Below are 26,010 nucleotides of genomic sequence, written 5' to 3'. Positions count from 1 at the left end.
ACTTTAATGGCTAGCTTTGGCAGTCAAAGTGCTGTCACTTTTACAGTTGTTTGGTAAAGTTTTAATTTCAGTAGGAATCCACACAATTGGGAATTTGACATGAGTGTGAAATATTTCCACACTCAGATTTTGCAACTGAATCAAGCTGGTCATGTATTCAACATGGTCTTACCATGGAATTCTTTGTCAGTCTAGTAACACACAAATGGCATGGTACATGCACACAATCATCTATATGTAGCATTTGATATTGATACCATGGCACTACTTCAAATGAAAGAATGAGGATTTATAGCTGATGTATTATAAAACAAAAGCTCACATCAAAGAACTACCTTTAACCGAACAAAATGCAATTATTGTGGTCTTACAGCTTTTCTACAAACAATGAGCCCTTTATTCTCTTTGTCTTTGCTTTATTGCTGCTATAAACACTCTGTAAAAGCGTTCATTCAAAGCTCGTGTGCACATTGTTCCAATACCGCCATCATCCAAACTCTGACTATACCACATCCATATGTGTCTGAGTAGATCTTTGGAATGAAATACGCCGTGTCTTTGAATTCACAAGGGGTTGTGGGTTTGTTTTATTATGTGAGAGGGTGTGTCTTGGCTATAGATTCCACCTTCTCCCTGGCATACTGTTACCTAAGATGTATGCCTGGTTTTAATGTGGCCTGAATTTTAAAAACGACTCCGCAGCCATAATAGAAAAAAGGAAAGCTGATCTCTTTGCAGCATGTGTGGTCTCAAAGGTACGTCAATAAATAGAGGAAGGCTTTAAAGGGGTATAGGTCTTCATCTCAGCAAACATACCTTCAAAATAAGATGGAATAATTTCAAACATGAAGGTACTGTACCATCACATTAATGAGAATAAACAGGGTGATCTTGATTTGCCAAGTTGGATGTGTTCCTGGATCAACATCTTTTGTTAGTCCTGGAACAGCGTTCTTGTCAAACAAACATAGTTCTAAATGAGGTAGATATGAATGTTGTTCAAGCCCCAAACCGTAAGCCTAAAATCTGATCTGGTTAATAGGAATGTTCGTAAAAAGATTCAGATAAGATGATGCTGGTCCTGGAACCAACTTCAACTGCATTACACTAGGGTTAGCCTACTTTGAGGAGCGCCTGCTAAGAGTGAAAATCAATACCGAGCTCTTTCTGTCTAATTCATTATCACCTAGAGTGTCTAGATGAAGACAACACCAAATTGCAATTATCACCTCGTTTTCTTTTTTATCAAGTCTTAGCAAATAGACAGCAGAAGTCTACTTCTAAAAGTTCATCCCTGGTGAATAAGGTGTCTCTCTAAAGCATCATCGAGAAGGCAGCTCCGGTGCCTGATGACAGAAAGGCAGTGTCTTAGAAAAGGCCCCCAACCATCAATCAGATTTCCATTCCAATCCAGTGTTTTTAATCTGCTAATCTCTTAGGAAATCAATTAAGATAGGCCTGAACTGGAAATGTAATATTGATATGATGTCAGTGCTGAATGAGACTACAATTTGATGGAGAAAAGAAATGATAAATCATTGCACGTCACATTTGCAAAACCATACGTGAGACGAAGGCAAAGAAGTCTTCTTAAAGTGAACATGCTTGGACAGGGCTTGATTTTATCTTCCTGGAATTGACTGGACTGTGAAAAGTAGATGTTCCATCTCAGAATGGAGAACAGAAATGTGCATTAAAAAGTAAATAAAATCAATTTTCAGGTCGAATAGTCAAGTTAATAGTCATAATTATGAGAAATATAGGTGAAGCTATGAGAGTCTTTTAGGTTTACATTTTTATTACTCTAAAAAGGAAACATGCTTCCAACAAGGATTGACAGTGACGCAAAAAAGTTAATGTTCCCTCATTGGGAAACCAGACTACCCTCAGAAAACAAGTATTAGTTGTGGGTAGACCACAGGCAGTACACGCAGCCTTCCAATGTCAACACATCCCTCATTACACATAACCAAGTGTGTATCCAGGTCTAGTCATGGAGAGGTTGACCTATAGCCCTGTTTCCCCTCCTAACGCTAAATGGGACACTCACTGGCCACACATAAACATTCTCGTTTATCCAGTGAGAGGGATGAAACATAAGCCTCATTGAGGAATGTAGTGACCACACCAGTGTTTGCGCAGTGAAATGTACCTTACCACACACACAGACACAGAGGGGCCTGAAATATGGATGTTCAACATATGAGATGCTTGAACAGCCAAGTCTTGTAATAAACATGTACAGTTGAGGTTAAAAGTTTACATACACCTTGCAGAATCTGCAAAATGTTAATTATTTTAGCAACAAAAACAAAATGCATGTTATTTTTTATTTAGTACTGACCTGAATAAGATATTTCACATAAAAGTTGCTTAAAAGAAAATAACAGTTGAATTTATAAAAATGACCCTGATCAAATGTTTATGATCCACGGTGTTTTTTTGTTTTGTTTGTTTGTTTAGTGATAGTTGTTCATGAATCCCTTGTTTGTCCTGAACTGTTAAACTGCCCGCTGTTCTTCAGAAATGTTCTTTAGGTCCCACAAATTCTTTGGTTTTTCAGCATTTTTGTGTATTTGAACCCTTTCCAACAATGACTGTATGATTTTGAAATCCATCTTTTCACACTGAGGACAACTGAGGGGCTCATATGCAACTATTACAGGTTTAAACGCTGATGCTTCAGAAGGAAAAATGATGCAGTAATTAAACTTTTGAATAGAATGAAAATGTGTACATTTTTCTTATTTTGTCTAAATATCATATTTTTTTTCATTTAGTACTGCCCTTCAGGAGCTACAGAAGATACTTACATGCTTCCCAGTAGACAAAATATGTCAAATTTACCCTGATCTTCAAATGCAAAAATTTTTCACCCCCAGCTCTTAATGTGTTTTTGTTCTGAGGCGAGTGAGCATTTGAACCTTCTGAACCAAAGAATTTGTGGGACCTGAAGGATTTTTCTGAAGAACAGCGGGCAGTTTAACTGTTCAGAACAAACAACGGACTAATGAACAACTATCAGTAAACAAAAACAAAACAACACAGTATTAAGAATCAAGTGTATGTAAACTTTTGAACAGGGTCATTTTCATAAATTCTACTATTAGTTTCTCTTGTGGACTATATGTAAACATCTATTATGTGAAATATCTTATTCAGGTCAGTATTAAATAAATAAAAAATAGCATGCATTTTGTATGATCCCTCTTATATTGGTAAAATAATTAACATTTTGCAGATTCTGCAAGGTGTATGTAAACTTTTGACCTCAACTGTAAATATAGAGCATTACAGAATTCACAATATTTAAGCAATCCAACTCATATTTTTTGTTACAAAATTCATCATGAAAAGGATATTAGCGTAACAGAACATTTTTTTTACTTTTCAACTGAAGAACACCTGCTTCATGATCTGGTTTTGAGTGAAAATCAGTGTCTGCTGTCACTTTAATGTGGCCACCTGTCACCAGTTGTAGTTTCTGTCACCCTGAGAGGCCATAAAGATATAAAAGTACCCTCCTGAACCAACTAGTCCTTAGTAAATATATGTTCTGTGACGGTAGCCAGTCAGTCTGCTCACGGAAAACACATTGGCACTGCCCTTAGTGAACCATCAGAGACGGGAAAAGATTCCCAACCACCAACGTTTTGACAACATAAAGTCAACAAAAACAAAACTGCCCCAAAGTACTTTTATTAACATACACTCCTGGTCTTATTGTGAACGATTCATTGGTGCACTTTATCCCAAAGAAAATAAAATATGACTGGCTCTCTAAAGGCTGATGTCACCAATTCCTCTTACTTGTTAAATATTTTTAGACTTTAATGGCTAGCTTTGGCAGTCAAAGTGCTGTCACTTTTACAGTTGTTTGAAGTTTTTATTTCAGCAGGAATCCACACGATTGGGAATTTGACATAAGGGTGAAAGATTTCCACACTCAGATTTTGCAACGGGATCAAGCTGGTGACGTGGAATCATCACACGCTGACCAAGAGAAAGCAGCTTGGGTTGAAAGTGACTTAGTGTAGAAATGTATGAAGCACAGCTCACAAAATTAACAATAGGACTTTTTGACCACAAAATTTTGGTTAAATTTGGCTAAAGTGTCTGCACATTTGTATGGACAATATATAGGACCCTATTAAATCCGTTTTATCTTTTCCCGATTTCATTTTTTTTTTCCATTCTAATTTTTCAAAAATTAAATTCTTTTCAACTTTAGTTATATTTTTACCAAATTATGTGTATTCCATTAATTTACTGGATTCCATTTAATGGTTCCATTCAATTTTAATAATCAAAAGCATGTCTAAATAATTAATTTTATTTAAAAAAAAGTACGGTACTGTTTTAAAATTTTTCTGGTAAATATTTTTTCTGGTAAATATTTCTTTTAAAAAATAATGTTTTAATACAAATTTTAGTAGTAGCAGTACTATCATCACATGAAGTAATATTTTTCTGTGACAGTTTCTTCAAGTTAAACCAAACTATTATTTCGACAGGTTGCTTTGAAGACCTTTAAGTTAAATGTAAATGATATGATGGTAGTTTTGTTTTTTCTCACAAGAAATAACTCTAAGAGCAATTCTAGAGATTATGTTTATGTGTTCATGTACTCATATTGAGGCGGCAGATGCTAAAAACACCGCAAGCATCATTTGCGCTTCAATAAGTGTATAGTAAAGGAAACCGCATGACTGCGCCATTCATTCACACAAAGACATGCAGAACATGTGGGATTTATATTTAAATAATATTTTATAAATACATCATGTTTTGATTTAAGTGTACTGACTGCTTTTGATTTATTCATCCAAAATTTGGCAAATTCTCGGACAGTAAATTCCATTTTTATGACTGGCCTTTTAATGCCTTTTAATGACGATGGTCTTGTCGGGAAATAACAGACCATCTGAGGTGATTGACCCAAAAAGAAACAAATGTATCCAAAACTGTGTGACTATGCAGCAAAGATGGAAGCACAAAGGTCAAATATTTCAAGCACGCATTTTCCATGAATATCAGACCTTACTGAATACTAGAAAGTGTAGGTAACATTCAGGGAAATCAGTCAGAGTGTAATGAGGAGAAAGCTGCGAAGGCTAACTGTAGCATCATTAACATAGCATTATCAGGATTTATCTGGCCAACAGTAGGGATGTGAGGCACGAATCCCTTTAGCTCAACGTTGACATGATTGATGGAAGTAATTACCACAAAGAGTTGCGTTTAGATCTTTCTAATGGAGGGAGTGTTGAGGGATACACCATCTGAGAGAATCAAAGGGATAAGCACTCTCCTCCTTACTGTCATGCCAAAAGATTCGCTTCTCACTTGGTTTTCTCACTGCCTTTTATGTAAGCTGTACACAAAAACAAACTTTTATTTGCGAGTTCTGCAACAGTCAACGTTAACAATGCGCAATCTAATTTCAAAGACATTCACAGAGCATTCCCCGCTTTGACCAGGTGACGTATTTTTGCTTTTAAAGTCAACATACCCATGACAGGCCATGATTAAGGGTGCCGCTCTAATACAGTCTTCTAAAAAGCTACTTAGGATAGCTCTGATCTAATTACTGTCTGAACGCTCCAAAAAACTTCTATTGAAATAATGAACTCCTTTTTGTAGTTTAGAAAGCTTTTAACATGTAGAGAAATGTAGCAGAATGGTCCACTGAGCAGATTTACTTTTCACTGGTGTCTTTTCAGGCCTATGCATTTAAATGATGGCGGCTTTACCAAGGCCTGTCTGGAAGCTCAGTGCTGAGCAGACAGCGGAAAGGTAAATGCTTTCACAAAAGACTCAAGCGCATTGTGCTGGTATCAGGTGATTTATTTAAGCCAAGCTCTGAGATCATGAGCCTCCTGTAGGAACAAAGAGCTCAACAGGTGAAAGAATCACTGGTTTGAGAGCAGAGCAAGGAGGTCTAGAATAGCTGGATAAAGCCGTCCGTTGGCATTCCCATTAATCTCAGTTGAGCAGTTGCTGAGCTAGTGCTGGTCGCCCAAAAGTATGCTTTTGCAGTCAGAAGGTGTGCAAAATCTACCCACAGGAGCTAATGAGGCCTTGCTAACCAGACAAACCTTGACCCTTTAATGCAGAGGAGGACACTGTCTGTTGGGCTAAGCAAAGAACAAATGAGTGAATCTCAGAGATAAAGACACTATTTTCATACAAATTAAGCACATTTCCTTCCATACTACAACAGTGATTTAGTGCTAATATAAATAAAGAATAAAGACAATATTTTTCAATATGTAAAAAAAATGAGAATAAAGTCAAAATTACTTTGAGAGTATATTCTAGCCTTTTTCCACATGCAAATGGCCTGGATTGGGAACTCGGTAGACATTTCAAAATCTGTCAGTATTATAGCAAAATACAAACAATATTTCTATTACAATGTGCTTTTCACACTCTTTAATGTGGCGCGACAGATCGCTGTATTAGCCTCAGTGTACGCAGCATGTGAATCAGTCCTCTTTCTGATTACAATGAGACATTCATTTCATTAAAATTATGCTATACTGTTTTTTTCATTCCCTCTGATGTTCCTTCATGTTTATATTGTGTTATAAACTTGAAATACACAGTAAAAACATTTATCATTTGTATTTCGTGATAAAACAGATATAATTTGAAAGCTGAGCTGTATTATATTAAAAGCAACAAAGCACAAAACTATCGCGATTACTGGGTGGCTGGCGTCGTACAAATAATAAATGGAAAACTGTAAATATTATTTCCAAACATTTACCGTGTATGTTTAATAGCGATTTTCTTTTTTAAAAATTAACTGAACATTTAAATACAATAATGCAATAAATAAAAAAAGTTAAAGTTAAAAAATGTACAGAGATTAAAGTGCAAAAGACCAATAGATATCACTTTACAGTAAGATCTCTTAGTTAATGCATTAATATTCACAATGAGCAATAGCTACATTTGCTTCATAAGTTATTAATATTTGTTAAAAATACAACTCTTAGTTCATGTTAGCTCATTAAATAACACAGTTGCAACTTTTAACAATTTGTTATTGAATATTGAATTTACCTAAGATTAATGAATGTTTAGAAGTGAATGTTTTCATTGGCAGTTTGTGTTATGTGTATAGCCTATTAAGTCTAAATATTTAAGTATTTGGTGCTTTTAAGTATCACGGCGGCATACAGTGGTGTTGTGCATTGTGACCAATTTATGGGAAAAGTTATCTTAAAATGACTTTGAACGATTACGTAATCGTGGCATCCGTAATCGTGATCAAGATTTGAAATTCGATTAATTGTGCAGCCCTAACACATTGTTTGTATTTCACTATAAATCTGACAGATTCTGAAAGCTGAGATTTTGTTTTATATTAAAAGTACCAAAAGCACAAAGCTTATTGCTATTATTGGGTGGCTGGCGCACTACTAATAGGCCTAGTAATTCCAACTGAAAACGTGAAATATTATTTCCAAGCATACTGTCCCTGCAAGCACATGGTATGATTTCTGCTAATTCTCCCAGTGCTCCCAATCCAGTTTGCATGCACAAGCTATGCCCTTAAAATATTTTTAAACTTTATTTGCTACGATTTCGGCTTTATTCTCAAAACCTTTCAACTTTATTATCATAATATTTCTGACTTTGTTCTTAAAATATTACAACTTTAATCTCGTAACTTTAGATTTTTTTATTTTTTAATGTGGCACTAAAACACTATCATACATTACTCCAACTGTAATGAAAAATTATATATTTAAAAATATCTGTTCCTTACAACTGCTTTTTAAAGGATTTAGTTCACTCAAAAATTTAGTTCCAAACCCGTAAGAGCTTTGTTCATCTTCAGAACACAAATTAGGATATTTTTGATGAAATGCAAGAGCTTTCTGATCCTGCATAGACAACAATGAAACTGACACGTTCAAGACATAGAAAGGCCATGTTACATCAGTGGTTCAACCTTAATTTTATGAAGCTACAAGAATACTTTTTGTGTGCTAAGAAAACCAAAATAACGACATTATTCAACAATGGTGTTGTGAATGCGCAAAATTGTTGAATAAAGTTGTTTTTGTTTTCTTTGTGCACAAAAAGTATTCTCGTAAATTCATAAAATTAAGGTGGAAACACAGATGGACTATTAAAACAATGTCCTTACTAGCTTTCTGGGAATGTGGTAGCTGTGTTGCTGTCTATGCAGGGTCAGAAATCTCGTGAATTTCATCAAAAATAGGGCTGGGCGATTTGGCCTAAAATCAAAATCTCGATTAATTGAACATTTTAACCCGATTACGATTAATGAACGATTATTTTATTCATTAATAAAATTATATTTAAATAATATTTATTTTTTTGCCCTCATAGTTCACTGACAAGTTTTGTACAGTAAATATGCTCACATATTACAAGTGAGAGATTTTTGAATGAAGGGTGCACACACTATCTACTATCTATGATTATTTATTGAACATTAGTGTTGAACAACTGAAATTAAAGCACACATTGCTTAAAACGAAAAGTCACATTTTTCTTAAATTAGTGAAAATAAATAACTTGCAATTAAATTATTTATAAAATAATAATAAATATTAAAAGTAGAAAATAAGCAGTATCTCTTCTAAATAAAATTACTCTTGTATATTCTGTAAATACTTTTTACTGTATAAATACTGTTTAAGCTCTCCATCGACATGTCGGCGGAATAATGTAGCGTAATGGAGCTGGGTTACGTGACTCCACACGCAGTAGTGTTTTTAAAGGGAAAGTAATTGAAATAATTGACCTGGAAAAATTTGATCGATTATAGGTTCTGAATGTCGATTTCGATTACTTTTCGATTAATCGCCCAGCCCTAATCAAAAATATCTTCATTGGTGTTTTGAAGGTGAATAAGGGTCTTATGGGTTTGGAACAACATTAGGGTGAATAATTAATGACAGAATTTTCATTTTTGGATGAACTATCCATTCAACAAATGTTAAATGTTTGCAACACCTGCAACTAAAGAATTGGGGGGAAATAACAGCTTGAATAAATTGAAATAATTGTCATGAAAATAGTGTCAAAATGCAAAAACAGTCCAAACGACAGGAATATATATATGGAGGGGTGGTGAAATATGACCTAGGCATTCCTTTACTGTTTTCCCCTCAAGCTTTTTGATCCTGTTCAGGTGATGGATGTCACAGGTCAGGTGATGGGTGACTGAAAAAGAAGACGTCTCATAACATTTGGGCTCCTCCAGGCTGAAACCTTAGAAATATCCCAAACTGACCATGTGAATTTCTTGAGGTCATTACAATCTCTATCTAAAGTGAGAGAGGCCATTTATGGGGCTTGGCTCTGCTCATTCAGGTGCGAGAGGAGTAACTGCACTGTTTTGTTATAAAATCATTAAACAGAGGTACCACATCAATACCCTTGCTTGAGTCGATTTGTTGTTGTCTAGGGAGTTTGAGTACTTGCTCCAGTTTCACTGTTGTCTCGGGAGAGAACACAAGCCACTGTACAGTACAGAAGAATAATGAGCCTTTTGTAATTACTGTTAAGGTAAGTGGGTATTTTGTCACGAGCCCCTCACATTCCATATACACAGCAACTTGAGCCAGCACTGTCCATGTGCCAATGAACATGGTGGAAGATACAAATGAATGCTCAACTTCACAAACAAACAGAGGGATTCATTATCTCGGTGTGTTGTCTGGTCTTATTTAAAGACTGAAGAGCGATACATTGTTTAGCATGGCAATTCAGCAACCCAGCTAGAATAGAAAAACAACAGGAAACACTAAATGTAGCTGACCTGTTCTTCGAACTGACAGTTCCTTTGTCTGTGAGTATTACCCGTGAGCCCCAAGATCAGTGGTGACAGCGAGACAGCGGGGGGCTGAGGGAGTGCACCACTTTCCCAGAATTTTCCCTGAACCTAGCGTGAGCTTAGGGAAGAAGAATGCCATCAAACTTATGCGGTGATTAAGATCTCTTCCTGCTCAATGACAGGTCCCGTAGCCATGAAACGTAAATACAGCCTGGAGCAGAGCCAAGCTGTCACTGATGCAGAAACTCAAACTGAGGGGTATGCTGCACCCCTGATCAGACGGGCAACTTCTGAGAGCTGCCTCGGAAAGGTTATGCCCACAGGCTAGGGGTGGGCGATATGACCTAAAATTAATATCACGGTATTTTTCATCTTTTGAACGGTGCCGGTATAATATCACGGTATTACTTTTTTTGGTACATTTTCGGAGAAGTAGCCTGTCCTGTCCATTTAGTATGTGAATAAAGTTAATCTTTTCATAATATAATAAGTATATGGTAGGTATCCTTATCAAAAAGAGACATGGGAGAGTATTATTCATTCTCAACATATTTATTTTGCAAAAAACCTAAAGATCTTACTTAACAGTGTACAACAAAACAAAAATTATTTTTTTAAATTTAATTTCTGCAATATTTAAAACCTTTAAATAACTGGGGGAAATCAACCCATGGCAACAGTTTAAAAGTAGACCAATTCTGTGGGGAAAAACGCGGACTTGGCAACCCTGCATCCAACATGAGCTGCTGGAGTTAATGTCTTGCACACGTGAGTACGAAATTTTCGTCCGACATTTTTGCACGTTAAAAAAAATACAGGTTATGTTAATCGAGTTTACACACTGCCTCTGAAACTTTCATCCGTCATAAAAAAATTTGGATCATGTTTGATGTTCTGCATTTTCACATCCATAATAAGCATTTTGATAAGGATGGCGAATATGAGAAAACTAAAAAAAAAACACACACATACGAAAATCGGACTCAGTGTACAATGACCTTTAGATTTGAACGATCACGGGTCGAAAGTAAAGAGAGATGACAAAAATAGACTGGAGGATTTGTTGCAATCTTGTACTCACTGACAAATATCTATTATAAGATGTGCTGCTCCCTTTACAAAATCGAAAGTAAAAGTAAACAGGCCGGTCGCGTTCGCCTCGCGCCTGCTCAATTTGTGATCCGCTGTGTAAATCCTTTGGCCGGCCGACCGGGAAAAGTCCCGGACGTCCCGATTGCCACTCCGCCCCTGGTATAGGCTACAGGGCCGACCTTTCTTCACGATGTTTCACCAGCCGTTTAATGGCCACTCCCCTTTTACCTACCACCTGCAAAGCTGATACGAATATGTTTTACTTTTTTATTTACAACAAGATATATAGTATAAGGACAGGTATTCAGACCACAACTGAACGTTTGAAGAAAATTTAATGTTTTAAATATACCGGTATTGACGGTATTAGAAAATCCATGTCGTGGCGCTATCTCACACCGGTGATGACTATGACACCGGTGTACCGCCCACCCCTACCACAGGCTATGAATTACCAAATGCTGTGAAAACCAGACGAAACTCAAAATGATCATGAAAAGAACAGAGTCATAGAGTTAAGAGTTAAGAGTGTGATCAACCGGAAACCATAGGATCTCATGTGCTCTCAACTAAAACAAGTGATTATCTTTTATCTGAATTATCTTTTTGGGCAGTATTGGCACTCTTGTCTATACAATAAAATTCAATGGGGTCCAATGTCTTTCATAAAATGGACAAAACAACTGAAATACTCTTTAAGTCATACAGGTTTAGAACAGCATGTGAGTCAGTAAATGAGTCAATTTCAATTTCTGGCTTAACTACCCCTTTAACTGAACATGTTGGACTACATTTGACAACCAAAAAGGGTCCAAATACTTACGTATTTGTATAATTTAAAACAGTGGTTCAGGTTCTCAAGGCTCTTCCGTTGCCCAACCAATATTCAAAGGCTCCTCATATGACAAAACCCTTTATCAAAAGATTAGTTCACCTTCAGAATAAAAATATCCTTATAATTTATTTACTCCAATGTCATCCAAAATGTTAATGTCTTTCTTTCTTCAGTTGAAAAGAAATTAAGGTTTTTCAGTAAAACATTTTAGGATTTTTCTCTATATAGTGGACTTCAATGGGAGCCAATAAGTTGAAGGTCCAAACTGCTGTTTCAATGCAGCTTCAAAAGGCTCTACACGATACCAGCCAAGGAATTAGGGTCTTGTTTAGCTAAATGATTCATTTTCTGAAAAAAAAAAAAATACTTTTTAACCACAAATGCTTGTCTTGCAATAGGTCTGCGTCCACAACTTCAAGTATTACATTACACATTACAAATACCAACAAAATGTTTACAAAGTGAATGTGCAAAGAAATTAGAAAAAAAAAACACCCTTTAGAAAAAAAAAAGGTAAAACAACGATGACATGATTTTGAAGTTGGAGGAAACAATTAGATGGAGTTTTTCGCCCTACTGTACCTTTTTGAACCAAAGTACACAACCTTTTATCATTTTTTTTTTTTTTTGTAAAATGTGACTGGACCACAAAACCAGTCATAAGGGTCATTTTTTTAATAAATCTGAATATAAGTCTGAAATAATTCAGAATAAATAAGCTTTCCATTGATATATGGTTTGTTAGGACAATATTTGGCCGATATACTATTTGAAAATCTGGAATCTGAGGGTGCAAAAAAAAAATCTATTGAGAAAAATCGCTGTTAGAGTTGTCCAAGTAAAGTTCTTAGCAATGCATATTATTAAACAAAAATTACGTTTTGATATATTTATGGTAGGAAGTACAAAATATCTTAATGGAACGTGATCTTTACTTCTGGAATTTTTTGAACAATTTTGGATTTTTGGAAAGTTGATCATTTTGACCCATACAATGTATTTTGGCTACTGCTACATATATATACCTGTGCTACTTACAACAGGTTTTGTGGTCCAGGTATACAAATGTTTTGCATCAAAGGTGTGTTTGGTGTTCTTTAAAGTGGACATCCTATGCAAAATTTACTTTGCATATAAATGTGTCTTAGCAGTGTGTGGACACAACCACCCTACAATAATAAAAATCAATTCACTCCTTTTTTTAATCCTCAAAAAGCCTAAACAGTCTCAATTATCAAGCCGTTTTGATTTTCTGAGCAATATGTCGTCATACAGCTCAGGCCTCATCTAAGGTCGCTGATGGACCATCCCGTATAAGCATATTTCAACCTTCAGCCAGTTGTACGCTGTCCGCCATTTTCTCTGCTCCGGAGCAGCTGTAGCAACAATGTCTAGTAAGCATTGCAGGTGTTTTGTACTTGGATGTAAAAGTGAACATAAGAGTCTTAATTTTCTCCCGACATCAGAGCCACTGAGGACACAGCGGATTAGTTGATTTTGATGGTAACACGCCACCAAATACACAAAAAACAGAAGAGAGGGGTGGAGTAAACAGTACCTCATTATCATGTAAAGATACATGCATCGCTGTGAAGGGAGCTATTTTTGACAAGGTAAAAAAAGTGTTGTTTTACATGACTACTGAGGAATTTTTTAACCTATGTTGCAGAGATTTCATGAAGACGCTAGAATCATGCCAACTTGTGAAAAATGGGCATCCTTTATAAGTATACCACTTGGTTTCATATTTCCTAATGCAGTGACAGTGATACATTTTTACAGTGCATCTTCTCTGAATATTTTTAAGGCCACTGTACCTGGTAACTCAAGTAAAACAAATGAAGTCACTTATATTTCCCATGGTATGACTGGTATGTTAGATCAATTACAGCTGCGGAAGATTCTGGATGGGGGTTGTAGTAATCCGGCTCTTATCAGTTCTGGCTTCCTTTTTTTACACCTCCACTGGTTAAATAAACACATGGCATACAAAGGACTACATGCAGCCAAGTAAACACCCAGAACATGCCTTCACACATACATAAGTTTACGCATACTGAACATGAAGCTTGCTTTGTTCTGGCACTGAAGGGTATTTGGCCATGTAATCCTAAGCAGTTTACACTGAACAGTGAGCACACATTCATCCATCTTTCTTGTCGCCTTCTCTCCAGGAGGCACCAGGTTTACCCTTTCTGTTCTAGGTTGATCTATTATCCTAACAGTGCTCCTTGTGATGTAATTTCCTTCAACAGAAGTTCTCTTGTAAATACACGTAACTCACTGTCTCAGTTTTGATGTTTTCCATGCAGGGCACATGTGATATGTTTTTACAATACAGCTTTGTAGCCCTGACAAAAATCCTTTACAAGGTCAGGAGGGGAGCGGAGGCTTTGCATATGGAATGTAACTTTGGCTCTGTTGCGTACTTAACTGAACACGCAAAAAAAATCTCTCACTTCCACCACCTTTCAGAGGTTCACAAAAGTGCAGATGGCACACAGCTTACAAAAACACAAGGGCTCAATCTAATGAACTAAAGCAGTGAAAGTATTTTCAGCCAATTATTGCTTAAATCTTTTCTGGAAAACAACCCTTAGTCCGGCAGAATAAGGACACAGCTAGCACAAATATGCATTAACAAGCCTTCTTGTCACAGGAGTTTAAAAGCATTCTAATCAGATTAAAGACTTTGTAATTTCATAAATCCTGTCCTGGCTTTGGCTCAAAATCCAAGACCACTGGTACAGCGAAACTGAACATTTACAAAACTGTTATGATTGTTCCATGTGTTTTTATTTGGCTCAATTGCAGTTATGAGGCTATAAGTCAGTGTGTTCAAAAAGGTTTCAAGTGTGAGCCTAAACAGAAAAGTAAAAACATTAATTACATTATTTAATAAATATTACATATTTGGAGTGTCACAAAACTATTTTTTCTGCATTTTTCTGGATTTTGTTCACCCCACATGACTTATTTTACCAGACATTTTTTAAAGAACAATGTATTCATAATAAATTAATAAAAAGTAATTACTTTATTCCTTTCCAAAAATGATTTAATACCCTTCAAATATTAAATAATTTTATTAAAATACATTGTAATTAAGAAACTAAAATTATGTCAATCATAGACAATGTGTTTGTATGCATGAATAGCATTTTAATCAGTATACAGTTGAAGTCAAAAGTTTACATACACCCTGCAGAATCCGCAAACATGTTAATTATTTTACCAAAATAAGAGGGATCATAAAAAATGCATGTTATTTTTTATTTATTACTGACCTGAATAAAATATTTCATATAAGAGACATTTATTACTTTCCACAAGAGAAAGTAAGATTTGAATTTATAAAAATTACATACACTTAATTTGTAATACTGTGTTAATGCTGTGTTTTCATTATTATTTTTGTTGTTTTTGTTGTTTATTGAGTCCCTTGATTGTCCTGAACATTTAGCATTTTTGTGTATTTGAACCTTTAAACAATGACTGCATGATGAGAACAACTGAGGGACTCATATGCAACTATTACAGAAGATTCAAACACTCATTTCAGAAGGGGAAAAATGCAGTAAAAGGGGAGTGAAAACTTTATGAATTTTAAGATCAGGGAAAATTAAACTTATTTTGTCTTCTGAGGAACATGTAAGTATCTTCTGTCATTTCTGAAGGGCAGTACTAAAAGAAAAAAATATGATATTTAGGCAACATAAGAAAAATGTACACATCTTCATTTTGTTCAAAAGTTTACACCCCTGGCTCTTAATGCATCGTTTTTCCTTCTAAAGCATCAGTGAGCATTTGAACCTTCTGTAATAGTAGCATATGAGCCCCTTAATGTGAAAAGATGGATCTCACTGGATCATACAGTCAAGTCAAGTCAAGTCACCTTTATTTATATAGCGCTTGTATTTAAACAGAACAATAGTGTGTAAGTCATTGTTAGAAAGAGTTCAAATACACAAAAATGCTGGAAAACCAAAGAATTTGTGGGACCTGAAGGACTTTTCTGAAGAACAGCAGGTAGTTTAACTGTTCAGAACAAAGAAGGGACTCACAAATAACTATCACTAAACAAAAAAAAAACAAAAAAAAACACTGTTTATTTACAATTATCAATGCCAATACAGAAACTGCAGCTTAATAAAAAGAGAGGAAGGTTCTCAGCAATTGTCAAGATCTCAAATATGACGCCTGGCCTGAGTGGGCCAACAGGCAAAAACGCAGACAGACTGATCTTGGCTTGAGAGGATAACAGCAGTAATTACACAGTTGTGAACGTAAGACTGATAACAGAGGATAAGGAAGATCAGGCCTCTGTATATGTGCTTTTGCATGAGGCTGCTCAATATCACAATTGTGAAAATGAGTCACTAAATAAGCTTCTCGCCAACATGAAGCTTTTATTTCCTCCCCATTATCTTGCTCGGCTCCCCAGAGAGGACACACAGGATCTGACCTCCGCACTCAACCTCCTGTCCTTCAAACAGTCTTATGTCAAAACATTGTGCAACACAATTAATGTGGGTTATTCTGTATTTTTGGAACAAACTCATGGAACAAATCAAACAACAACCTCATTTTTGGAAACAATTTCAAAGTGGTCTCCAACTGTGTTTACTACATGGCAACTATACCAGACTTATGTATCTAGCAGTAGCAGGGAAGACAATACGTTTTACATTTGTATCTGGTCTTTATTATCTACAGAGAAACCATTAAGATGCTTGACAAAACTGTAGTTGGGGGAAGGGTTCTGACCAAGGCCACTTTGACCATCTATTGTCCAGAATCCGTAAAGCACTGAAAGAAGTCCCATTACCCAAAGGTCCACTGAATGGGCGATTAGCATGTCTTCCAACACTGACCTTTCAGCCTCATTACCATCAGCCGTCCTAGAGAGCACCACTAACTAGCCAACTTTCAAAAAGACTCTCAAAAGACATTTCAACAATCATCTCCCATCACAACACTGAACCAACTACCAATTCAATTAGAACGGCACATCCATTCTCCAAACCACTAAGGTTGTGGGGCAGAACGGCGAAATAAATAGAATTTTAATAATGTCAAATCTAAAGGCTTGTCTAACCAAGTGCACTGGAAGGGTATCGAAAGTATAACAATTATGCTTGTGGAAACAGATTTCTCACAGACACTTCTGAACCAAAACACTCTGTTTTTTAGAACAGCAGACATATGGTATGTGAAGTTATGTCATCATCACCTAGGTGAATCCTGCTACTTAATGAGGAATGGAAATCAGCAGCTGTGAGCTGTGAATAACTATAGATTGCGAGTCACGATTAGACTATAGCAGCAACTAAAGTGTTTAAGAGCACTGGAATGTTTCACTGCTTCCATCATTCCAGGATTTTCAAAAGTCAACAGACACTGTTTTCTCTCCAGTATCACTCAGGAGTGCGTTTCCAAATCAGACTCATTAGAAAAATGTAACTATTTTATGAGGTGGCAATTCTAAACTTTATTTTACTACATACTTTAAGAGAGAAGTTCACTTCCAGAACTAAAATTTACAGATAATGTACTTGTCATCCAAGATGTTCATGTCTTTCTTTCCTCAGTCACAAAGAAATTATGTTTTTTGAGGAAAACATTTCAGGATTTTTCTCCATATAGTGGAACTCTATGGTGCTCCGAGTTTGAACTTCCAAAATGCAGTTTAAAACAGTTTCAAACAATCCCAAATGCAGCTGTAGACTATCCCAGCCGAGAAAGAAGGGTCTTATCTTGCGAAACAATTGGTTATTTTAAAAAAAATATATATACAATTTATATACTTTTTAACCTCAAACACTCGTCTTGTCTTGCTCTGCCTGTTTTTCTAGTTCAACACAGTTAGGATGTGTCGAAAAACTCCCATTTCATTTTCTCCCTTGATTTTAAAATCGCCCTACATCGCAGTTTTACCTTTTTTGTAAAGGGTGTTTTATCTTCTTTGCACATTGACTTTGCAAACACTGTGTCTGTTCTTCTGCAGCAATGTAGGATAATTTGGAAATGATTTTTGAAGTTGAGGGAGAAAATGAGATAAGAGTTTTTCAACCTACCCTAACTGTTTTGAAACGGATATGCACAGACTACTCATGCACATCACGGAGACAGACAAGATGAGCATTTCAGGTAAAAAAAAAAAAAAAAGTATATAAATTGTAATGTAAAAAAAAAAACAGATGATAAAAAAAAAAAAGATTGTTTCACTAGATAACACCCTTCTTCCTCGGCTGGGATCGTTTACAGCCGTACAGCCGCATTTGGGATCGTTTGAAGCTGCATTTAAACTGCATTTTGGAAGTTCAAACTCGGGGCACCATAGAAGTCCACTATATGGAGAAAAATCTTAAAATGTTTTCCTCAAAAAATAATTTTTTATGACTGAAGATAGAAAGACATGAACATTTGGATCTTGGATAATTGAGCCACGACTGTTCCCACATCTGTTGCTCAAACCATAACATGTAACTGCCATTTAAAAGATTAGTTTACTTCCAGAATAAAAATTTCCTTATAATTTACTCATCCCTATGTCATCCAAAATGTTCATGTCTTTCTTTCCTCAGTCAAAAATAAATTAAGGTTTTTGAGGAAAACATTGGTGACCCACGGGTTGAAGGTCCAAATTGCTGTTTCAACACAGCTTCAAAGGGCTCAATCCCACACAATCCCAGTTGAGGAATAAGAGTCTTAACTAGTCAAACAATGTCATTTTCTAAAAAAAAGAAAAAATACATTTTGCATACCTTTCAACCACAAATGCTTATCTTGCACTAGCTCTGCGATACGTGTCTATGACTTCACGCATTACGTAATCACGGTTATGTCTTCGTCTGTGTGCTTCGGTTCAAAAATGTAGGGTGGAACAAAAAACTTAATCTCATTTTCTCCTCCAGCATTGTTGTTTAAACTTTTTTTTGTAAAGGGCGTTTGACTTTCTTTGCAGGTAAACACTGTGTAGTTCCACCTATGTCACACGTGACCAAAGCTAGTGGAAGATGATTATTGTAGTTAAAAAGTATATAAATGTCATTTTTTTATCAATCGTAATGGTCTAGATAAGACCATTATTCCTCTGCTGGGATTGTGTAGAGCACGTTGAAGCTGCATTGAAACTCATCGGCCCAACTATATGGAGAAAAATCCTGGAATGTTCTCCTCAAAAACCTTAATTTCTTTTTGACTGAAGAAACAAGACATGAACATCTTGGATGACATAAAGGTGAGTAAAAAAATGAACCAATCCTGATGTTTTATGTACAATCTCAGCTTCCCTCTTACGTTATGTCATACCAACAAGAAACTTCTAACCACATGTTGAAGGCTGTAGTTCCAGTCATACAACTTTGCAAAGCTGTTTGCGAATGTCTTTATGGGTTTGGGAAACTAAATTGTTGAGCCACATGCCTACGACCAACTCACAGACATGCAATACTCATCACAGAACTCTTGCTTGTGTATGAATGCTTAATTCCACCTGCAGGTAGAAAATCTATTAAAATTAAATAAGGTACAAAATCCCAGCCAAAGGAAACAATAATCAGCCTGAACTAATGAGAAAATAATTGTTTTATGAGATGCCAGTATAAAATGAAATAGTAAGATGTGATTCATACATAAACATATGCTTTGGAAAAAAAGTAAGCATTAATGTCCACATGTAACCCTAACTATCAGTATGGTGTAAGCAGATTGTAAGGAAATGTATAAATTAAATTGCGCGAATTTTCACAAATTAGCCACCAATTTGCCAAAATGTAAAAAAAAGTTACAAACTACAATGAAATTGTGTTGTAAGCACCATAACCATGGTGTCAAATCAAACTATTAACACTTTTATATGTGACCCTGAACCACAAAACCAGTCGTAAGGGTCATTTTTCTGAGATCTATACATCATAAATAAGCTTTCCATTGATGTATTGTTTGTTAGGATAGGATAATATTTGGTTGAGATACAACTATTTGAAAATCTGGAATCTGAGGGTGCAAAAAAAATCTAAATATTGAGAAAATTGCCTTTAAAGTTGTCCAAGTTAAGTTAGCAATGCATATTACTAATCAAAAATTAAGTTTTGATATAGTTTTATGGTAGGACATTTCTTAATGGAACATGATATTTACTTAACCATTTTTCTGAGATCTATACATCATAAATAAGCTTTCCATTGATGTATTGTTTGTTAGGATAGGATAATATTTGGTTGAGATACAACTATTTGAAAATCTGGAATCTGAGGGTGCAAAAAAAATCTAAATATTGAGAAAATTGCCTTTAAAGTTGTCCAAGTTAAGTTAGCAATGCATATTACTAATCAAAAATTAAGTTTTGATATAGTTTTATGGTAGGACATTTCTTAATGGAACATGATATTTACTTAACCTAATTATTTTGGCAATAAAAGAAAATAGATAATTTTAACCCATAACTGTACCGCTACAAGTTTACTAGTGGTCCAGGGTCAAATATGCCATAGCCTGCACATATTCAGATTTAGATTTCAGTAAAAATGTGTTTTATTGTAATAAATTAACACTGAATTCAGTAAAATCCTAATTTTTCACAGTGCACTACTGGAGAGACACAGTTTCTCAAAAAAAGCTGGAAAAAAGTTTGACTTCTTATTTATTCAGACCCTGTAGAATTCAAACAACAAACTTCCCTGACATTAAATTACCATGGCAACAACAGTTTCCGGCAAAATACCACAATTACCCAGTCAGCAAACAATTTTGGCCCAGATTTGGCATGCATCTGGCACAGCTGGCATTTATCCGGCACTGGCATACAGCATGTGGGCCAAACATGGCCCGAGTTTGGCAGAGATGGTACCGGTTTTAAGGCGGCACACAAGACCTGGGCCAGATGTCAAATGTAGTATTTGGCCCAGATGTCAAATATAGATATGTGGCCCACATAAGATTGGCCATATTTCACCCACATTTCAAATATTTTTTATATAAAATCCCAATGTTTTAATACACAAAGAAGTTTCCATCTTCATGTTTGCATTCTGGGTCTAATGCCTTGAAGTTAATCCAGGCAACAATGAAGATTTAATTATTTAAATTATGAAAATCAACTGTAATTGTTTGATTTCAGTTCATAAGTTTTTTTTTATGCCATGAATGTACACCAGTAGACTTTACTTTTCATAATTTATTAACATTTCTATAATGTGATTAAATCCTGCATTCAAAATTATAGCTAACCCTGGTGGATTAAAATGAAATTATGAAACTATTTATTTTCAACACCACACAACATTATTTAATCACAGTCAAAGTAACTATGAAATGTGCAACAGCAACAATACTAATGGCTTTATGGTTTTTATACATTTAAAATTAAATGTATTGTTTTTACGTTTGTTTGTTTACTGGAAAAACTTTTACCCAGCGCGCACCATTCAGGTTTTCAAAAATCCCGGAAATGCGAAATTAGCCTATCAGAGCCCATCAGAGCAATTTTTTTTTTCAAAAGGCGTTAATTGTCATTTGCAGTGCTTAATGGGATTGTAGTTTTATTTACCCACTTGGCTGTAACACACAGTCTCGTATTTTTGTCTTTTTGACAATTTTTATTTTTATTTTATTTCAGATCGAATGTTTTAAATGTTGTGATTCACGTTGTAGCTGGTTGTTATGATTTATGAATTATAACGCTTTAATTAACAAATCTTCAATAAGGAAAAGTGAATACAAATACTCCCGGAACCATATGTCTTTTCAAAAAAGCAGGCGGACGCTGCAGTCTTGCACAGACTTCTGAAACCAAAGCGGTAAGTGCGAACATACGCATATGTATCGTTGCAAGTTTACTATATTCTTCTTACATTTTGCTTCGGATTTATTAATTAATTGACGTTACACGCGAGTGCCCTTGTTTTAGCAGCACGTGAACGCAGTTTTAATCTACGTGTTGTAAATACAATAAACTATGTCACTAACTTTACTCCTGAAAAAGTCAGTATTTTTCTTATGTCACTTAAATTTAATTGTCTTTGACAGATGATTAGGGTTATAATTAATTGTAATGGTATTTGTTGTTGGAGCCAATGTAACGTTATATATTAAATTACAGATAAAATTATGCATTTTTGTTGTACCAATGTTTTGGAATTTCATTAGTGGTGTATGTCATGTTGAAATTGAGTAAATGCTTGGAAAGGGGTATACATGTTTCTTTATTCTACTTCACCTTGAATGTAATTTATTTATCAATAATCATTGTCAATACACTCCAAATGTTACAAGAGATTAATTGTTGTGCAAAAATTGGTATCACCTTTATAGTGACCAAAATGATTACAATAACCAGTTGTTATTGATGTTCAAAAGTGCCTGGAATGACACCCAAATCATTTCAAGTTTTATGTTTAAAATATGCAAACAAAAAGTAATTTGATTTGTTGTATGTTTAAACATAATCAATAATGTGCACATTTTAAATTACAACATGACTAACATTTTATCCAGCATATATGAAATGTTCTAAAAAGAATAGTTATAGATATTTTGTCTGCTTCATAGCCCCATAGGGCCAGAATTAATAGTAATATTTAAAATCACTGTTTTACTTTTTAAATTTCTTCTTTTTGTTATGCTACTTTTCCAGATGACTACAAGAAAGCTAGACGTAAACTACCTCTAGCTGTTGATCACACAGACATTGATCAGACCGATGGAAGGAACTCACCAATTTCAAAGAAAAAGAAAGTAGGGGTTTGGTTAGATTGTTTGTTTATATTAATGTTTCGCACCACATTTACAAATAAAAGTATATCTTGGAATTGGTAAATGTGTTAGACCTAAGAACATTCTTTTCCCCGGAGAAGATGCTGATGATGCTGATAATAATGAGACAGAAGAACGCCTACATTAACCAAAATTTAAGAGAAGGGTAAAAAGCTTCTGCTTTTTAAAATAATAATGTATTTTATCACAGCAGATAAATGACCAATAGATTTTGTACTTTTAAGCAGAATGTATTCCATACCTGATGCTCCAAATATTCCTAGACAGCACAACAAATTAGACCCTGGAAAGCCAAATTAGACCCTAAGCTCTTCCACAGTGTTCCTGACATCCCTAATGATGAGATGGAAGGCATTTAAGGAACCAAGTCAAAAACAAGTAAGAAGTGTCAGCTTTTTTTAATTACAGTGCATTTTATTACAGCTGTTAAAGGACTAAGATATTTTGTATGTTGCAGGAGGTATGCCTGGCATCATGTTCTCTCTGAGAGCTGTAAATCAAGCACTGAGGCCCTTTTAAGGCATGCCAACGTCGAGGTCAGAAGACCACCCCACAAACGTAGGGATATCCAGGGCACTCTGAACCTTCAAGGCTCCATGAGCCACACTACACCTGGGACATCCAGCAAACATCCAGTTACCAAAGTTGTGAGTATATTGTCTAGCCCTTTTCAGAATGCACTGATAGTGTGTCATGGGATTAGCCTCAGGATCATCTGATTTTGATTAATTCACATTGCCAGTGATTTTTGCAATCTGTGCATGCTCACACACACACACACACACACACACACACACACACACACACACACACACACACACACACACACACACACACACACACACACACACACACACACACATAAAAATTCTGTAAAGACATGTGACATCAGGATGTGACAAGTAATGTACAAATAAGTGTTGCGTCTTTTCCACTTTTATGTATATTCCACTTTTTTCCTCAATTCTTTGTGGAAAAAGTACACTATCACTGCTGTTTTTAATTTGATTATATAGTGCTTCATGGGACTGCAGTTATTTCTAAAGCCTTTAAGTACACAGTCTTGTACCTTTTGTCTTTTTGTCCAGTTTTCAAAAATGTTTTTTGTTGTGGAGATTGTCATCACAATTTTTTATATCTCTCTTTATTTAAATGCTTAAAGCATGAATGCACTCTATAAGAGATTTAGAAAATGAAGGAGAGAGAGAACGTTTTATGTATATAGTACCTCAACACAAGCTCAAGGTTGCATAACAAAAACATACACTGAATTTAAAAGAAGTAAAAATAAACAAAATCCCAAGTAGAATTAATCTATACATATTTCACACAGTCATTTTAAGCTAAGTGGTAGTGTGTTCCTGAGATGTGTAAAATTATCTTTTACCCATAGTAGACAGTCAGAATTTGGGCTATTTCAGAAAATCTAAACGATGAAGGGCTGGGGGAAGTAAGAAACGATAATTAACTGGAAGATGGGTAGATGGTAAAAGACAATACAGAATGTTTGTCTAAAGGTCATTGGTTCAGTTTTTGTGGTAATATTGTATTTTATCCAATAGCCATGTTACCTGTTACCTGATGCAAAAGCTAATTATACACCATGTGTGCTTGTGTTTTTCAGCGGCTGTGAGGTGCAACTGTCTGACATCTGAGGCCAAAGAAAAATTAATTCATGCCATCATTAAAAGATGGCTATATCTCGCCCCAGACAGAGATGGTGGCCGAAAAGAGAGGATGAAGAATAGAGTGTGTGAGGAGAGTACGACTAGTTAACAGACTTTAGGAATGGATGTTCCAAGGCTCTGTTCAGAGTGCAACTTGTTCATTAACATAATCATGAATGTTTCAGAGTCATTTGAAGAGTGCTACTTCCTGACCATAAACCTGGACGCTCAAGTGTTATGTGAAGTGAAACTCGATGAGTAGAAACATGGATGTTCAAGTGTATGTCAAGTAAATTTTGTTCCTAATCAGAAACATGGACAGTCAAGCTTTAGACAAAGCATGAAACTTCATGATCAGAAACATGGATGATCAAGTGTTACATTTAAAATATAACTTCATGAACTAAAACATGGCACAGAACTTCTACTTACTTCATTTGAACAACTTTAAAATGTCAGGTGTCAATGCTTTGATGTTAACATGATTAAACATTTGTTAAGAATACTGTCTTTGTTGTGATTATTTATCTAGGAGGTTATGGCTGACATGTGGAACCCATCTGGTCCAGCATATAGGACCAGAATAGAGCCAGCTATGGTCACACAGGTGGCAGAGATATTGATCTCTCATGGCCTTTTTATGGCCCATATTTTGGCTGCCAGGTTTAGTTCACCTGTAGATCAGGCTTAGGTGTGGCTCAGTTTTGGGCATTCTGGTTAAACACTGGTGTTGATATGGTTTACTTAAGGCTGTGTTTTGGTTCAAATGTTACATTTTGATCTGGCCCAATTCAGGGCCAGTTATAGTTAATTTACTTGGCTGAGACTTGGGCCAGTTATGGCCCATGTGTGGCCCTTGTCTGGAATCCAGACCTGGTCCAGTCATGTACCGTAATTCACTGCTGTATTTGGGCCAAGTGAAAGTGGATTGTGTGGCCCATCACTGGGCCAAACCAATTTTGCTATGTGGGTATTAAAAAGATAGCTAATTAAACTGAAGCAACTTGATAAATGCCAGCACTGTCATCTAATTAAAACAAATGTACCAAAATAGCAGACATACACCGACGCTTCTTTCATATTTTGAATTTCACAAGAGTCCTCATAATGATTTCTCACTTTACTTTAGTAACTGTACCAGCATTTGGTGGCATTTTGGCTGAAACTCTGGTTACCTTGGTGAAGTGTTGCAGTTGAGGGTTCAAGACAGCGTTCTAGTTAACGTTTACACATGACACTGAAAAGTTGTATTTTAAATCCCACATTCGTCCATTAAGCGCTCGCTGTGGGTTTTAAAGGATTAAATGACCCCGCTGAGAAGTTTCTCTGATCCGGACTCACCTGAGACACGAGCGGGATGAGTGTTTGCTCCACCGAGCGAGTTTGGATCTCCAGCCCGCAATCAAAGTTCCCACCGCCGCACGGAGACGAAGCCATTCCCGCCGATCCGACCCCCACGAGTGCTCACGACAACACTGAGTTTGCTGAGAGTCTTTCAATGCTGCAAGCGCGTGTTTGGTTTAGTTTAAAAGCACGCGATGCGAGCGATCCCTCCGTGTGTTCTCCACTATAATCCAAGCGCGCTCGCCTCTGAGTGAAGGACTGTTCATGTACATGCAATATACCAAACTACAAGCGCAGGACTGACTGACTGCTGCAGCCACTGGCGAGTCAGTATCTGAGAGCGAGAGACACATACAGAGAGGGAGAGAGTGAGAGAGCGCGCGCCCGTGATCAGAAGCAGACTGCGCGCAAGCGGCACAATATGTCTTTGCCTACCACAACATGACGAACAGAGTGTCTCTGTTTTAGTA

General features: G+C 35.9%; 1 protein-coding gene and 1 long non-coding RNA gene across 2 annotated transcripts in view; one reads left to right on the top strand and one right to left on the bottom strand.

Annotated features, from left to right (window-relative positions):
- LOC141290214 (alpha-catulin-like) overlaps positions 1–25,756 on the bottom strand; it is a 55,918-nt gene extending 30,162 nt beyond the window's left edge. Inside the window, exon 1 of the mRNA XM_073822410.1 lies at positions 25,538–25,756. Coding sequence (XP_073678511.1) covers positions 25,538–25,633 — 96 coding nt within the window. The 5' untranslated portion in view covers positions 25,634–25,756. The remainder of the gene's footprint in view (positions 1–25,537) is intronic.
- LOC141290298 (uncharacterized) lies at positions 22,652–25,166 on the top strand. Its single transcript, XR_012340091.1, has 3 exons — positions 22,652–22,907; positions 22,987–23,176; positions 24,154–25,166. It is a non-coding gene; the product is annotated as an uncharacterized lncRNA (long non-coding RNA).
- Positions 25,757–26,010: the final 254 nt, after the last annotated feature.

This window comes from Garra rufa, chromosome 17 (assembly GCF_049309525.1).
Source record: "Garra rufa chromosome 17, GarRuf1.0, whole genome shotgun sequence".
In the NCBI taxonomy this organism is placed as follows: domain Eukaryota; kingdom Metazoa; phylum Chordata; class Actinopteri; order Cypriniformes; family Cyprinidae; genus Garra; species Garra rufa.
Note: the sequence above shows the minus strand (reverse complement) of the source record. Positions and strands in the feature narration are given on the sequence as shown.